This window comes from Electrophorus electricus, chromosome 8 (genome assembly GCF_041902795.1).
Source record: "Electrophorus electricus isolate QZ-2024a chromosome 8, ASM4190279v1, whole genome shotgun sequence".
Classification (NCBI taxonomy): domain Eukaryota; kingdom Metazoa; phylum Chordata; class Actinopteri; order Gymnotiformes; family Gymnotidae; genus Electrophorus; species Electrophorus electricus.
This window is the reverse complement of record NC_137504.1, coordinates 12,369,461-12,386,392: the sequence shown is the minus strand read 5'-3', so window position 1 is coordinate 12,386,392 and position 16,932 is coordinate 12,369,461. Positions and strand designations below refer to the sequence as shown.

General features: G+C 42.8%; 1 protein-coding gene across 1 annotated transcript; it reads left to right on the top strand.

Annotated features, from left to right (window-relative positions):
• The first annotated feature begins 1,546 nt into the window (after nt 1-1,546).
• mntb (MAX network transcriptional repressor b) lies at nt 1,547-16,760 on the top strand. Its single transcript, XM_035527378.2, has 6 exons — nt 1,547-1,840; nt 5,058-5,715; nt 6,033-6,074; nt 6,935-7,046; nt 13,312-13,504; nt 13,824-16,760. Exons 1-6 carry the CDS (start codon nt 1,768-1,770, stop codon nt 14,495-14,497), a joined length of 1,752 nt encoding a protein of 583 aa, XP_035383271.1. The 5' UTR covers nt 1,547-1,767; the 3' UTR covers nt 14,498-16,760.
• Nucleotides 16,761-16,932: the final 172 nt, after the last annotated feature.

Sequence of the window (16,932 nt, the reverse complement as noted above, 5' to 3'; positions counted from 1 at the left end):
TCTCTCTCTCTCTCTCTCTCTCTCTCTCTGTTTGTGTGTGTGTGTGTGTGTGTGTGTGCTCTACAGTGGCATCAGGGCTTACGCAGTTCCAAACCCAGTGCTGATTGGATAAGATGCTCTGACTGTTTCCTAGTCGCCCAGGGTTTTCCCTTCTGTAAACCTATCGCAGCCTGTTACCATGCCAGCACTCATTCATACAGATGGTCTGAATGATCTGACAGCACTACTACAGCACCTTAAACTCACAAATAACATATTAATTTCGTTTTACTCAGCCAAATGTACAATTCCCATTGTCTTATACCTGAACTGAACAACATTTCGCTGTATAATATATCAAACTAGGCAAAAGAACAGCCTTAGTCATATTCTTGTGTATGTCAGTATTAAAAAATGTTAGCCAACAATTCAGTTTGAATCAGCAACACTGTGCTTTTCCTGGAGTTGTTAAGCAACATTGTTCAAGCTGCATACATCACTCTGTGGACTTAACAGGTTGAATCAAAATTTGATACAGATATTTTATAAACCTTCCAGTGTTGTGTTATGTCCAACATCTCTAACTTGAAACACCAGACAAAGACAGAGATGACATAACTCAGCAGACATAGTTGGTTACAAACACATGTATTGCTTAATCTAAGATCTAAAGGTACAATAAATATTAACTTCTACTGTATATGCCACACACACATACACACACACACACACATCTACTTCCACTCAACCACAACCATGTGTGAGTGTGCTGTGGGAGTCTGAAAATGAGAGAGAGAGAGAGAGAGAGAGAGAGAGAGAGAGAGAGAGAGAGAGAGAGAGAGTAAACATTGTGAACTAAGATACTGGGCACTTAATTTCAGAGGAGATTGCCTGTAGGAAAGGGAATGTATACTAGATTTACCTCGTAACCAACTTTCGGAGCTTTTTTACTTCAAGTTGTTTTAAACATAGAAATAATGTCGAACGCCGAACTGTTTAAATACGTTATTTTTGACGCGAAAACATTGTATTTGTTGTTTTGATATACTGTAACTTTTGTTAGTCCTGAAAAATCTGATCTAGGCCTCGGCGTGGCTACCGGAGTACGTACTCAGAATGATTGTCATGTTTCAAGACAGCGAGGCAGACTCACGCGGTTGACATGCAAATGAGCCGCGCTTGGGCCTAGCGGGTGCCCATGTGGACAGACACCATGCCGTGTTGTTCTCTACGCCCATTGGTTCCCTCGCATCGACATGTTTTAATCATATGCAAATATACTGCAGGGAACGGCAGTGTCGAAAACACGGAAGCTGGATCCCTTGGAGACTGCACATATTACTCGCTTTATCATGCACATTTAATCAGGATAAAGACACTTGGAGTGGATATCATGCATGCACACCCAATTTCGCATTTTAAAAGAGGAGAACGACGCTGTAGTTTCCTTTTTAATGTTTGCATCTATGAGAAAACTCCCGATCCGGCTGTCTTTCGGGCGTTGTGCTTTGCCCTACTTTTTGATAGCTGGTAGTATTGGGGAGGAGTAGCAGTGAAGAGGGCGGATCGTGAATGCTATGCCTTCGACTTGTTGTGTTTTCTGTTACTCGCATCGCCATCTTGTTGCAAGTCAAGTAATGAATATCTGAGGATTTTCTGAAGAGCGTTGGATAGTTTATGACTCTCTTTGGACCCCTTTGTATTATAGTGCGATTGAGCAACTTCGGACACCGGCAACAGGGGCCCCGCTTGCATTTTTAAATAGACCGCATTGTATCGGTGTACGAAATGAGTATCGATACGCTGTTGGAGGCGGCTAGGTATCTGGAGTGGCAAGCCCAGCAACAACAGATTACACGTGGTAAGGCGGGAGGGGGAGTCTGCCTGGGTAATTGTTGATTTTGTAGACAATAATTAGGTACTGATGAATTAACAACCGGATTTGTTCCTGGTCAAATGATTTCGAAGCCGACAGAACAGTGCAGCACGTTGGACCTTCGTAAGGAAGTGCACGTTAAATGACATGCGGATCATGTCATTGTGAATGTCCAGTCTTTGTCTTGAAGTGTGATTGCCATTGTAATCTGCCGGGTGGTAAGGAGCGCGATTAGGGCATATTTTTCTTACTCGGTTTCCGGGTTAAATCCATTCTATATTTAGTCTGCTACTATGCGCGCTCAGTACCGCTGCGGTGGGTGGGTACATTCTTTCCCTGGCAGATTGTCTTGTATGGCGCGGACTCTTCTTTTTTCGGTCGATATTAATAAGCTTAGGTATTTTAACATAATTATTTGGGAAGTTATTGTGATTGTTTTATATTCTGAAGAGTCGGCACCTAGAATTAAAATCGATCCCTACTGATTGGTGGCTAAATTTGATCTCATTTGTATCCTAATTACCTATCTAAATAGTAAGCGAATGTCGTGCTGTCTGTGCGTTGGGCGGTGGCAACGGACCTGAGGCTTTTTTACATAATGACATTGCCGAGTAGATATCTCATGACTTTCAAGGCCATCTCGCTTTTTCTTTTATGATTTATCGGTGCAGGTTTATGCGCATTGTGTCCGATTATCGCAGGCATAGCTCCTAGTTTTAATACTTGCTTGCTATATTTCTAGTTCGACAGTTTTTATCGATAAAATCTGGGAGTCGGTTTTTTGTTTCATTCTCGAGATGACGTGTCAGTGAATCCACACCCCTAGCAAATACCGCGTGCTGAAAGACCGCCCCTGCTACCACGTGCGTGCCAGACACCCCCACCCTCCACTCCCACCCCCATGAAGACGGCCCACCGCCTGGCGCAGGTCACAACGGGGGAGAAACTAGGGCAACCCCCCCTCCCTTCAATGAAGAAGTTATATAATGTACTTTTTTTCGCGCAAGTCAAAGTAGGCTTTTTTTGGCTGTTATGAAATAATTTCTTTTTTCCTTCAAATGGAAATAACATGGAAATGAACTTCTCATTGTTCCTCTCCTGACATATCTCAGATTTGAGAATAATATCAGACCTCGTAGCAACCATCTGATGTAAACAAACAAATCACATTGCTCTAAAAGAGGGTGTATCAAAGGTGTGTGTCCCCACAAAACTAACCAGACAGGACTCTTCTAAAAATGTATAGAATAACCCTTCTGTATCTTTAGCAGAAGAGCTTATGCCTTTTTAGTTCGAGTGCATGCCAAACAATTTTTTATGGGCCTTGAACACCATTTGGACTTTGTTCCCTTGCAGAATATTTCAGTGGGATATTGGAGTTAATGAAGTTAAGATTGTGTGCTCCAGAGACTATTAAGGACTCTGTGGTGGTTATGTACTGGCCTGTGTTTCTGGTTGTGTTGAACCAGAACCACTCCAACAATTTGCTAGGAGACATCTGATGCACAATACTTAGTAATATCTGACTGAGCCAAACATTTATTAGCTCACAAATACAATCGTTCTGTATTTTGATAGCTGTCAATCAAAAGCACATAGGCCTTACAACATACATAATAAGATCTTCACCTATGTTTTCTATGTAATAGTCTGTGCTCTCTCACTTGTTTTCTTTTGAACATGCCATGGAGAAGGCTCTTAACTGATTGGGTCATCGCATCTCCTAGGCTGCATGCATCTGGGCCCATGCAGCCTCGCATGGGTGCCTTGCTTTGTTTGTGCTCCAGACTGTATGTGCGAGTAATTGCATGTGCTCTGGAGGGAGGGAGGGAGGGAGGGAGGGAGGGAGGGAAGTCAAATGGCTGTGTCCTGTTGGCACCTTTTTCCCTGACTCATAACAGTCTGTATAATCTATGTCAGGAGAGCAGGCTCTGCCGTGCCAGAAAGGCAGGGCTGGAAGAGTTGAGCCCTCCCCTCCAGTGCTCTGTGATCACAGCGCTGTTCGTCTGCTAAGCTCTTAGTTCTGAGCCTGTGTCCCTTTTGTAGAGAGGTCACTGATTCAGGCTCTGTCTGGGCCGTTTGATGTCTACCACCCGTGATCATTGTTTGCTGTGTGCTGTTACTTCGTTTTGCCTGTTCGAGTAAATGTGTGCATATGAGAGGGCCTTTTTTTCTTGTGTGAATGTCATATGACCCACGCCCAGTCCTTGTTACAGGTGCCTGAGTCTGTTTTGTGTTTCCTGGTTACACCTTTCCTCAGCACGGCCAATGGCTTGTTCCTTACGAGCGGCTGGATGCCCAAGAGGAGGAGGAGCCTTCTGAGCACGTTGCCTCGTTGCGGTCGCTCAGCTCCTAGCCTCACGAACAGACGAGGATTCCCATGTGCAAGTCTGTTGGTCTCCACGTGTCCATGGCAACCGCCGCCTGGCTGTGCCGGTTGTGGCTGCGTTACGGGCTCCCTGCGGCGGTGGGGGTGGAGTGGCTGTAGCAGTAATGACATCAGCTGAAAGACGGCAGCTGCAGTCCCCTCCCCCCTTTTTGTTTTCAACCCGCTGCACAAAAGCAGCAACCCTTGAGGTTTCAGGGACCCATCCTACCATACTGCCTCATCTGTCAGTCACAGTTAGCCAGCCAATGGAAGAGTCTGGTTGGGCTGCAGGCGAGGTGGTCTGGCTTGTCCTCAGATTCCCTTTGCTTCTCCCGTGGGCTGCTGGGTGACGTCAGCGCTCCAGTATTGGGGAGCAGGCCAGACCCGGACCAGGGCTTCTCTCTTAAAGAGACAGTGATGCAGTCAGACTCACAGCTCTCAGATCTCCTTTACCAAGATTAAAAGTCCTCACTGTGGTTAGCTGCCAACTGATTTGTCCTGCTGTACCTGTTTTAAAGTCAGATCATGGGAAGAGTTCTTGTTTCTGGCAGCGCTGGATTTTCAGTATTTCATGTCCTGGCAGAGGTCCATATGGTAATTTTATCTTAGAACTCATTGTTCCAAATCAGGTGGCATGGTTCAGTTTGCAGTCTGCTGCTTCATCTCAGTATCTGGGATTCCTTCCCAAATCTTGAAGCCAAGTTCAAGCAAAACTTTGATGTATCTCTCCCTTTCTATAGCAGCATGTAAAAATGAGTTAGATTTTTTTTTTTTTTTTTTATTCTAGCATGCAAAAATTAGTTTGATATTTTGATTTGATTTCTCTCTTTGCAGATGAGGAGGAGCGGCGAGAGAGAGCCCTCTGCTCCCTTGGGTCTGAGGTGAAGCGACCTGAGGTCACTGCCTTGCCTGTCCAGCCTGTGCACGTCAACCATGTGACCTGGGCTGACGAGACACGGGCGGAGCCCCACCGTCACAGACCCCACCCCCCAGCGCCGCCCCCTCCCATCCCTCCATCAGTCCCCATCACTGTCATCCCCTTCCCCATAGTCTCTACTAACCCTGCAGCACAGGCCCTCCACACCGCCTCCTCCATGACCCCCTTGGCAACAGCTCTGTCCCCCCAAACTGCCCCTCTGTTCAGCTCTGCAGTGAAGGATGCCTATTCTCCCCCCCAGCAGCACCAGCACCAGCAGCAGCAGCAGCAGCAGCAGCAGCAGCAACAACCACAGCAGCACCTGTTGACCCACATAAAGACGGAGGCTGGCCCTCCCCTGCCTCTCTCTGGGAGTAGCCCCAAACAACAGTCGCAGGCCTTGCTACAGCCATATCCGGCCCCTGTCATCACTGCCCAGCACCCAGCAACCAAGCATGCCCTGTTGCCTCAGCCTGCCCTGGCCCCACCCCAGGGCCAGGCCACACAACCAGCCAGACCCAATGGTGCAGCCTTGGAGGACGCCCGTGGCCTGGAGGGGAAGAGGCGACCTGGAGGGTAAGAACACTGCTTCTTAACATGCCTAATTATGTAATGGAATGACTTTTCACCCTTCTGAGCAGTCTGCTGATTTGATTTGGCATTTTTATTGATTTTTTTTTTTCTTTTAAAGTCTTAAAACGCAGCTCTTTGCAAAATGCTGTTAATGTGAGGGATGCAAATTAAAGAATGTTTTTAACTGAACTAATTGATGTTTGAGCATTTTAAAATATCCATGGAAAGGTATAAGAGTGACCAAGAGCGCATGTAGCGTGCCCACTGATCCTGGACAGCTTACATGTTTTAACCTAAATGCATCAATCCTGTACTTACAGAGCTGGAACCAGAGAGGTGCACAATAAGCTAGAAAAGAACAGGTAAGGGCACATTATTATTTGCCTCTTTATTTCTGTTTTATTTTGTTATACGCATTCTGCAACCAGCACTTATAAGAACAAAAAACAAATGCCTAATTGTCCTGTATAATACTCCGTATAATACATCAGTAATAAATGTCTTGTATAATACATCAGTCTGGTATTTAACCATATTAAAAAGGGTTTGAGGGAACTTCAAAAGAAATTATATAAAGATAACATTTTATACTTTTTATAGCTGATCTTGAATTATGGTTTCTTTTGAATGTGATAAAAAAGAGAAAGAGAGAAATGTAATTGATAAGCGTTAAGGCAACAAGGTAAGTTTGACTGGAAAATAATAGGCCTAAAGAAACTTTATGCCACATCAGGAGATATGCGTGTATATGTCTATACGTATTTTAATAGATCCCCAGTTATTTAACCAGAGATTCATTGTTTACCAGGCTAGCTTACCATTAAAAAATATAATGTCATGAATTATTTAATAATGATATGGAACATCTTTTTAACCCTTCTCTGTTCAAAGTACTTGGTCTGTGTTCTGTCTAGACACTCTTATCATGAATTAACCAGCCTACACTGTTCCATTTAACCCATTCTTGGAGCTAAACATAATGGTGGTGTGGGTGGAAGATATTCATAAATGAGCGAATTATAGAAATGCTATTACAGAACACAGAAGTAGCTTTGCAGGCATTTTTAGATGCCTTCTCTCTGTAACGGCAGCGTGCTGTGCACTGATATCTCCTCTCTGATACTGCCAAATGAACACAAGCAACGAATCACATTTTGCAATGGCGCAGTAAGGGCAAGGATGGCATTGATCTCTCATGACGCGCTCTGTGTGGCACCTGCAGGCGAGCACATCTGAAGGAATGCTTTGAAACCCTGAAGAGGAACGTTCCCAACGTGGATGAGAAGAAGACCTCCAATCTGAGCGTGCTCAGAAGTGCCCTGCGCTATATCCAGGTGAGGACTGGGTTGCCTTTTTGAGTGCTCTGAAGTCTCAAACACGTACACACACGGGTAGGGCGTGTTTGCCCTCCCAGATTGGTGGCGCTGTCATGTGACAGGGTAAAGGAGAGACCTACTTACTGGAAATTGGCTATGGTTCAGTTTAACAAAAGAGAGAGAAAAAGAAAATGAAATGAAGGTTGAAGTTAAGAGCAGTGGGGACAAAAAGGAGGAGTTGGAGTGAGGTTTTGGAGCTGTTATTGTAAAGCCTTGCTCTGGTCTCTGTGTTGACCCGAAATGTGTGTAAGGTAGCAGATTTGTGAGTTTCTGTTAATGTAATGCCCTTAGGTCAAGCATTTATGAAACTTCGATCTTGAATCGTCATTGGTGTGGACAGGATTGGATTAAGGAGGTTGTTGTTGTCGAAAGGTTAATGTTTAAAACGGCGGGTCAGAGTGGTGATCAAGGGTCAGATTGCTGGTGAACGATGCTTGACTGACCTGAACCGTCGGAGCTGAGATTTGATGGAAGACTGAATCCAAAAGGAAAAGAAAAAGGGAAAAAAAGATATTGGACTGATCAAGGGTGCAAACTTGCCAGATATGCTCAAGAACTGATTTTGCACCCACGGGCCTTCTCTTTCGTTTTGGAACTAGCCGCAGGATTGTGATTTTGGAGCCAGATTCATTTGAGGTCTCACATGTTCTCTCTCTATCTCTCTCTCGTTCTCCCTCCCACCCTCCCACACACTCTTGCACAGCAAGGGTGCTATTGGCAGAACAGTGCCATGGGCATATGTCTCCCTCGCCCACTTCCATTCTTGCAGGGAGACCTTGTCTAGTCATTATCTGTTATGTCACTTCATCCCTCTTTTCACCTTGCACCTGTCTGCCTCTTTGTATTTGGGGTTTATTGTAATGTCAGTATTTCTGTACACACCATGCTGCTTTGGTCATAAATAACAATGTTTTTTGTTTGTTTTTGTTTTTTCCATGAACGAGAGGAGGCTTTTTGGATCGATTAGCCTAATTATTCTCTGCTTCTTTGATTAAACTTAATCTTCTCATGGTTAGTGTAATGTAACTTAAAGTTGTTAGATGTACATTAATTAATAATATATTTTTTTTATTATTATTATTAAATAGATCTTAACAAATTAGATTTTTTTGTTTTTATAATGTGTCTCTTTTGATGTAATGCTTACAAGGGCCAAAAAACTGTTTGTAGTTTGGAGAATTTAGACCATGCACCAACACATGGAACATGGAATTCTCCCTTACTGGCACCAAGCCAGAGATTTTACTGCTTCCTCTCTCTCCCTCTCTCCCTCCTTCTCCCTTCAGCTCTTCCCTTGCTCGCTCGCTGCCTGCTCCCGAGGCCACGTGAGGAATGAGCACATGGAGAGCGCAAGCCTGTCGACGTCAGCTGCTTCTTTAGACAAGCCCCTCCCCTCCCCTCCCCTCCCCTCCCCTCCCACTTGCTTCCTCCCTCTGGCTGGGTCTGCCAGACACGGCGCACATGCTTGCTGGCTGAGAGCTACAGCCTTGTTAGGCACCGAGAGCACAGGGAGGACAGGGCCCAAAAGAACAGGGATAATGGCGCACCTGCATTTCAGCCATGGCGTGGTTCATCGTTGAGCCCTTTTTCCGCGTACCCCCCCCCCCCCCAACCTGAGCCCATCCACAACCCCCTCCCCCCCACAAATCGGTGTTGCTAAGGCGACAGCGTTAGGACATAACTCGTGGGCAGTGAACAGCGGGGAGTCCCTCTGCTTCTGCATGCCGACTCGCTGCTGATGTAATACACCCAGCCTGCCCTTCCTTGCGGTCAAGCCACCCGCCCTTGCCTTGGGTCAGTCGAATAATTGACGGAATTGACTGTCTCATGGTCACGCTGTGTCTCTGCATTCATTGTACTCATAATGCATTCTAAAGTGATAGCCCCACACAACCGGACTCTTTAGATGTTTGTTCCAGAACCATCGAGGATGCAGCTACGTCCTCTCACATCACTGTTAATGGCAGAGAGCTCTAAAGGACAGATCATTCATCGCTAAAGTGAAAGCGAGAGTGTAGGGGAGACTGTAATTACAGAGAAAGCACTTGGGGGGGGGGGGTGTTATAAAAGTAAAAGGGAGGGGGAGGTGTACGTGTGAGAGGCGTCAGAGTGGAACATGCCGGCAGTCGTGCAATCACATTGGCTCCGATCGCACTCGGTTCCGCCCCTGCCAAACTGCCGCCCCCACCCCCTCGCCACGCTGCTCCCTTTATGTTTCGTTGCCAGGGAGACTGTGGTGGGTTCCAGCTGTTGCCGTGGTGATATCCTGCGGGGACTCAAAGGAGGCTGTCTGCTCAGTGGCTTGGGCATTTTGCACGGGCAGAGTTGTGCATCCCTGGACACCAACACATCTCCTCTTTCTCGTCGTGTCTGTCCATCACTGCATGGACTGATGTATTATACTGAGGCTAGAAGCACTATCCATAACTAAAGCATCACTTTGTGATGGCATTGAGTCGTTCTTGAAACATGTTTTTTATTAATAAATAAAATATGGCTTACAGCAAGCCAATATCTCAAGGCTAAGGTATACTCTGACTAGCCCTGAAAAATTCATTTAAATTGTCTAATAAATAAGGAATACCAGGCTATATTCATGCATCATGTATTCATGTGTCATGTCTCATATATATATATATATACATATATATATATATATATATATATAATTGTGTGTGTGTGTGTGTGTGTATATATATATATATATATATATATATATATATATATATACGTATATGTATGTTTATATATATATATATATAATATATATAAACATACATATATATATACGTATATGTATGTTTATATATATATATATATAATATATATAAACATACATATATATATACGTATATGTATGTTTATATATATATATATATATATATATATATATATATATATATATATATATATATATATATATATATGTATATGTATGTTTATATATATATAATATATATAAACATACATATATATATATATATACATATATGTATATATGTATGTTTATTTATATATATATATGTGTGTGTGTGTGTGTGTGTGTATATATATATATATATATATATATATATATATATATATATATATATATACGTATATGTATGTATATATATATATATATACGTATATGTATGTTTATATATATATATATAATATATATATATATATATAATATATATATATACGTATATGTATGTATATATATATATATATATACGTATATGTATGTTTATATATATATATATAATATATATAAATATATATATATATATATATATATATATATATATATATATATATATATATATATATATATATATATAAACATACATATATGTATATATATGTGTGTGTGTGTGTGTGTGTGTGTGTTTATGTATATATGAGACACACACACTCGCCACCCAATTATTAGACACACCTACCTGGAAACGTATGTACCACTGTCATATGGGTGTTCCATTACTCTGGCCTGTCTGTTGCTATGTGCAATTTGTCAGCCACCCTCTTTCCTGTTCATCTCTGTAGCCATCCCCCAACTCATCAGGACCACTGCGGGATATTTTTGGGTGGCAAACCACCCAGCAGTGACGTGTAAAATCTCCAGCAACACTGCTGTGCGTGATGCATTCATACCAGCACAACACCCACTACCCTGTCACTGCTATACTACACTAACAACAGTTCACCACCAAATGCTATCCAGTAAGACATGGTCTCATGGTCAGACTCTGACCACTGAGGAAGAGTTAGAGGATTGTTATACTACTCTGTTTAATTTACATGAAATTCAATGTGAAACTGACTACTATCCAGAATGTTGTCCAATTGTGATCCTTGTGGTGTTTTCTGCATCTCTGCATTATGAAACTTTGCTAAACTGCTGTACTCAAGCTATGATCATATAGTGCTAAAGAGTCCTCTATTCCTGAAGCTCTTACTCATCAAATCATATGACAGTCCTGACCAAAGTGAATGCCCATTTTTAGGCAGTAGGGCAGGAAACACATCATGTGACATGATGGGAAAATAACTGTAGAACGACAGTCACTCCCACCTGGTTTTAAACCAAAACAGCCAATAGGATGAGATGAGCTGAATAATGCATCTCAACAAGTTTGATGAGTCAGAAATGGTAACTGCCTCGTGTGTTTTGTTGTTACATGCATTACTGGGCCCATGTACTGGTTTTGGGGTGTGCAAAATCCAGTCCAGCAGAGTCACACAGCTGGATGGTTGAAGGATTTCTGTGCCCCAAGACAGAAACCAAGATTTGCAGGATTGCAACATTCTAGATCTGGGACTGTTTCATATGTCACTATTCCAAAAAGCAAAACTCAGAAAATTGATCAAACTAATATGTGATTTGTTTGAGAATCAATCTTGTCCTTGGAGTCATGGGCTCTAACCACTACTTTTGATGTCGACCATTTTAGTCTCACCTGTTTTGGACCAGCTCGAGCCTTGATGTGATGAGCCAGTACTAAATTCACTCATTTCTTATACTGTGTCATTCCTTTAAACTGCACTGCACTGAAATAAATTGCATGTCACCAGAGGTAAGATCAGATACCTTTTGTTAAAGAATTTGGATACCCTTGCTACATTTTTGTATTCTCTCTATATAAACTCTTCTACCAGATTTAGTTTGAATCCCTTACTAATTTTTAATAGTGAAATGTGTTGTTTAATACATGAAGATGGGTTGTGTGTCCCTTTGTGTTTCTCATTTTGAGTTTCTGTGTGAAGGGAATTTAAGGTACATCCACCAGCTAGATGACTCCGTCTCACTAATCCCGGATCAGGCTCCACAAGGGTTCATGCATGCTGCACTCTCGAGTCAAGAGCAGCATCCAGCTACAATCTTGTTCCCCTTAAGATTATCAGTGTTATATTATTACATGCAAATGTAGACTGTACCTTCTGGAAACCATAAATGTACTTTTCTTCTCTGCATGTATTTCCTCTCTTTCTTCTTTTTGGCATGGATTGATCCAACCACCTCTCACCCCACTCCCACCCCCCGGGTCGTTGCCTTCCTGTCATCTTGTCCACCATTGTCCCATTCTAGGACACACTCACAGTCATGGCAATTGTGTAGGCTGCTCTGCTCTTTAGCCCTGGAGTAGTTTGGTGCCCACAAGCGGTCCTCTGGTCACTAGTGGCTGTGGCAGAGAACAGCAGTAGTAGCAGGCTGGAGGGGGAAGCAAGATGATAGACGTGTGTTTGGGCCATCACGTGTCCTGGGCTCAGGCAGATCAGGAAAGGTTGGGGGATGGCGGGGGGTGTTTAAGGTGAGGTTAAACAGCCTTTTCTGTTTTACTAAAAACATGCTCTAAAAACATTTTTTAAACATGCATCCATGGGACTGTTTCATGGTTATGTTTTGTTCACTTATTCTTTCTTCCTCTGCGGTTCTAAATGTGACCTGTAGTACTTTTTTTTTTCTCTCCAGCTCCATTTTCATAAACAATTTTTTGTCCTCATGTTATCATTTGACTTGAGTGGACATTGTTTTGTTCTTTGTTGCATCTTGGGGAAGGCCTTTCATAGACAGCAAAAATCAATAGGCCACGTGCCATAGTACCACTATCATGTTTTAATGCTCCACTGTCAGCTGACAGTGTAAAAGTGGGTCAGCAGACCTTTTAACCATGTGACTGTGTTTTTGCTCCTCCTCCCCTCTCTCACTCCCTACTGAGAGTCCACAGTGTTGAATCTTTAGTGCTATGTTAGAACATTAACCAAGAGGTTATGATTCATAGCTCAGAGATGACACACCCACCAGTGGTTGTAAGGTTTGCTGGCTTTCAGCTGAGAGAGTCATGTGGAACTAACTTGCAGAAGTGGTCAAGCAGGTTTTCTATGGATAAGCCTATTGGCTGAAAAAGGAGGCAGTGCATTTATTCTGTCTGGGCCATGCCTACTGTGCTACTGTTGATGGGAAAAGGAACAGCTTTTACATGTGCTTTTGTGTCAGAGAACTAAAAAGACTGTGGGGTTGGTGGGTAAACAGGACACATCACTACTAACTTGGAGGTGTACAACAAAAATAGCCATGCCTTCCCAGAGCATAGACGTGGTCTTTACTGTGGATTTGGACTGACTTACCAGAAGGATTGAATTCAAAAAGTGCTATATGTGTCATGAGGAAGTTTCCCATGAGCGTTGAACATTTGGGATGCTGAAAACACCTGTCCTGTCTCCGTCCTGGCCGCAGACACTGAAGCGTAAGGAGAAGGAGTACGAGCACGAAATGGAGCGGTTGGCACGCGAGAAGATCGCCACCCAGCAGAGGCTGGCTGAGCTGAAGAACGAGCTGAGCCAGGGCATGGATGTCATGGAGCTGGACCGCATCCTACGGCAGACAGCCCAGCCCGAGGACGACCAGGCCTCCACGTCGACGGCGTCAGGTACTCGTGCTGGCGAGCTAGGGCTGGGACAGTGTATTGGTTTAATGATGAACTGTCGTAACCTGTCAGAACTTATATAAGTTATTTATTATATATAATATAAGTCAGAACTTATGCATTATAATATATTATAATGTGGTTTGTGGAAATGACTTGCGTACATGCTCACACGTATAAATTCTAATGATAAATTCAGATGATGCATTTCATTATCTTGGAGTTCATACAAAATGGATAACACTATGCTGTATTAATCATGATCCTACTACATATTCAACTACTACATGTTATTGCATAAAGTCCTTTCTTCTTCCTATAGAAGGTGAAGACAACTTTGACCAGGATGTGGAGGATGACATCCTGCACTCCACTCACCCATCAGTCGGCAGATCCCAGCCGGCCCCCTCTGAGCCCCGTGCTCCAGTACCGCCAGCCTCTGCTCTCCCCTCTCACATCTCCATCCAGCAGAAGCCCTCAACCCCACCCTCTGCCCCCCCACCCCAGCCACAGGCGCCGGTGATGACCCCCCAGGCCATTGCCCCAGCACCGCCCCCGCCGGCCCACATTGTCTCCCCTCCTCAGCCCACAGTCATCGCCCACGCTTCTGTGTCACATGCATCCGTCATCCAGGCCGTCAACCACGTGCTGCCGGCCGGCTCCAAGCACTTAGCCCACATAGCGCCCTCTAGTCAGCCAATTGGACACATCACTGTGCACCCGGTCGCCCACCTACCCACTGCGCTCTACCCACAGTCAGTGGCCGTCTCTCAGCCAGCAATGGTGGGCCACATTACACACACACTTGCCCACCATCCACAGGCCCATGGCCAGATCAATGGCACAGCAGGGCAACCCCCGCAGGGGGCAGTGGTGGGTAAACCCACAGCCGTGGTGGCCCACCATCACGCTGGGCTGGTGGGGCAGACCGTGCTTAACCCAGTGACTATGGTAACCGTACCACCCTTTCCTGTGAGCACGCTTAAGCTAGCATGAGATAGAAATGCGGAAGGTAGACTGTGTGAAAGGTTGCTTGGAAGGTTGTAGGGTCTCCTGTGCATGAGGACCATGAGAAACAGCTTGATGGATCAGTCAGTACAGCACAGAACTTTATTGTTTTTGTGTGTGAAGACAAAATGTAAGAGGTATATCATTGTGAGAGTGCCTCCTGCCAAAGGTAATAATGGGAGTTTGAGTCTCGCTGACTTAAGTGTGGAGCTGTAAAAGGAGGGGACTTTCTTGTGTTTTGTTACAAAGACTGAATGAGTAATGTGTAATGCACTTGCAAGCTTAAAATCATGAAACCAGTTTTTAAACAAGTGAATGGAGTGCTAAAAATTGAAGCATTTGTTTCTCTGCCTCTCTGTCCCTTTTATCTGCTCCTCAGATTAAGTAATGTACTGAAACTTCTCAGGCACTTTTTCATCCAGTCACCAAAAAAGAAGAAAGGAAAAAAAGTAAAAACAAAGTGAAACAAAAACAAAACACAAAAGACCAGATTCACAGCACAGCGGAACTTCTGGCGTGTTGCATTTGTCATGTTATTGTCTCAGAAAATCTTAGTAATAACCAGACCTCAAACTGAGCAGATGTGTACATGATAAACATACAAGTGCCTAGCCCCTGGTCTAAGTCCAATGGCGCCCTCTGCTGCCTAAATATGGTTGAAGATCATTTTTCTGATATGAATATGTGACTGTAGCTGTAATGTCCTTTTATCAATGTTCTCTACAGACTGATTATTTCCAACTAGATGTCTGTACAGAGCAATGAAACACTCAGCAACCAGGAGAGCACTGACACATTCAGACTATATTCAGCAAATTATACGTTTGGCATTTATATGTACAAATTCCAGTGCTATAACTTATAAGAATTTCTTAAATATTACATCCTGTTGATTTAATTGTTATTAATCTTTAATATTGCATTAATCGGCTCCACAAAAATACAGATGCAATATAGCACTGGACTTGATATTGTTTAAATATATCAAAAATAATTCTTAAAAAAAAAAATTACTCACACAGGCAATCAATCTGATGTAGTTCTACTCATTGTACCATTTGTGTGGATGCCAGTATAGTGCGTATGTGAGAGCTTGCCCCTGTATTCTTTTCAGTTTTTTTTTTGTTTTTTTTTGGGGGGGGGGGTCTGTGTGGTTGTGGTTGTGGGTGTGGGTGTGGGTGTGTGTGCTCTCATTTGTATAACTTGAGAAAATTATTTTCTATGTTTGGATTTTATGCCTACATGGTAATCCTCTGTTAATTTTTCCACTTTAAATTAGTTCCTGTCTCCCTATATTTGCATCATGTTTTGCTCACCACTTAACATCCATGTAACACCCTTCATTATATGCTGCTTCCTTTCGGTCATTTCATAGTTTAACTTCCATAGTTCTTTAACTCTTGCAGTGATGGTTCCTCTGCCAAAATTCTGACCCAAGTTTTAATGTTGCGACTACGGCATGGGGAATGCTACCCTACTAAAGGTGGTACAATGCTGTGACGTAGTGTTTCATTGCTACGTACTATCGATTTCAGCCAGAACACTGTGATGCCCTGTTCTTAACTTCCAACTACTCCGACAAAAACGTGCAAATCTGAGGCTTTTGGTTTACATGCCTAGGTGAGAAAGATGACTGTATGCTTATGTCCACTTCAGCTGTGAAAACATTGCCCTATATTTGGTGACCCAGAGATACACAGAGATGTGCTCAGTAAAAAAAAACAAACAAACAAAAAACCCCAAAAAGAACCCCAATAGCAGCAACAAAAAATTTAATTAAGGGGAAAACGCATTTAAAAAATTAGCCTGACATTTGTAAAATTTAGTAGTGTTTTTGTTTCCTTTTTTAATATGTCTGTGTATGTGTATTATAAATGTGATGTATATGCACGCATTCACATATACGTCTGTATTTGAAGATTATGCTGTTGCCTGGTTTTGCATGTAGATTGCAATTTTTGTTTAACATTGAATCCCCCACCCCCTTAATCTTTTGGGACCATGTTTAATACTGTATGATGTGGTGGGGACCATTAGACCTCGTTCTACATTGATATTATATATAAATATATAAAAATCTGCATTTTCCCTATGGAGAAAGTTTAAGTTATATATCGCCTGTACATTTTGGGCTGCATTAAAATCTTAATTGTCCACCATGTTTAAAAGAAATAACAGTAATGTTGAAATATGCTAGATTAATTAAAAAACATAATGACTATTCATAATAAATCTTATGACATTTACAAGATTATTTGTACTGTGCTTTTTTTTTTTTTTTTTTTCTTTTTTTTTTTTACTTGACTACCCAAATTTATGGTTAACTTTTGTTCTTACTGACAGATCAACACTAGCATTACTAAATCCTATCATAGTTTTGTTCTATTAGGAACACAAAACTGGTCCCTAAACTAAAGCTATAA

Coding starts and splice junctions, on each gene's coding strand:
- mntb (XM_035527378.2), top strand. CDS start 1,768: ATGAGTATCGATACGCTGTTGGAGGCGGCTAGGTATCTGGAGTGGCAA. Junction 5,716..6,032: donor GGGAAGAGGCGACCTGGAGG/GTAAGAACACTG, acceptor CTGTACTTACAG/AGCTGGAACCAGAGAGGTGC. Junction 6,075..6,934: donor AATAAGCTAGAAAAGAACAG/GTAAGGGCACAT, acceptor TGGCACCTGCAG/GCGAGCACATCTGAAGGAAT.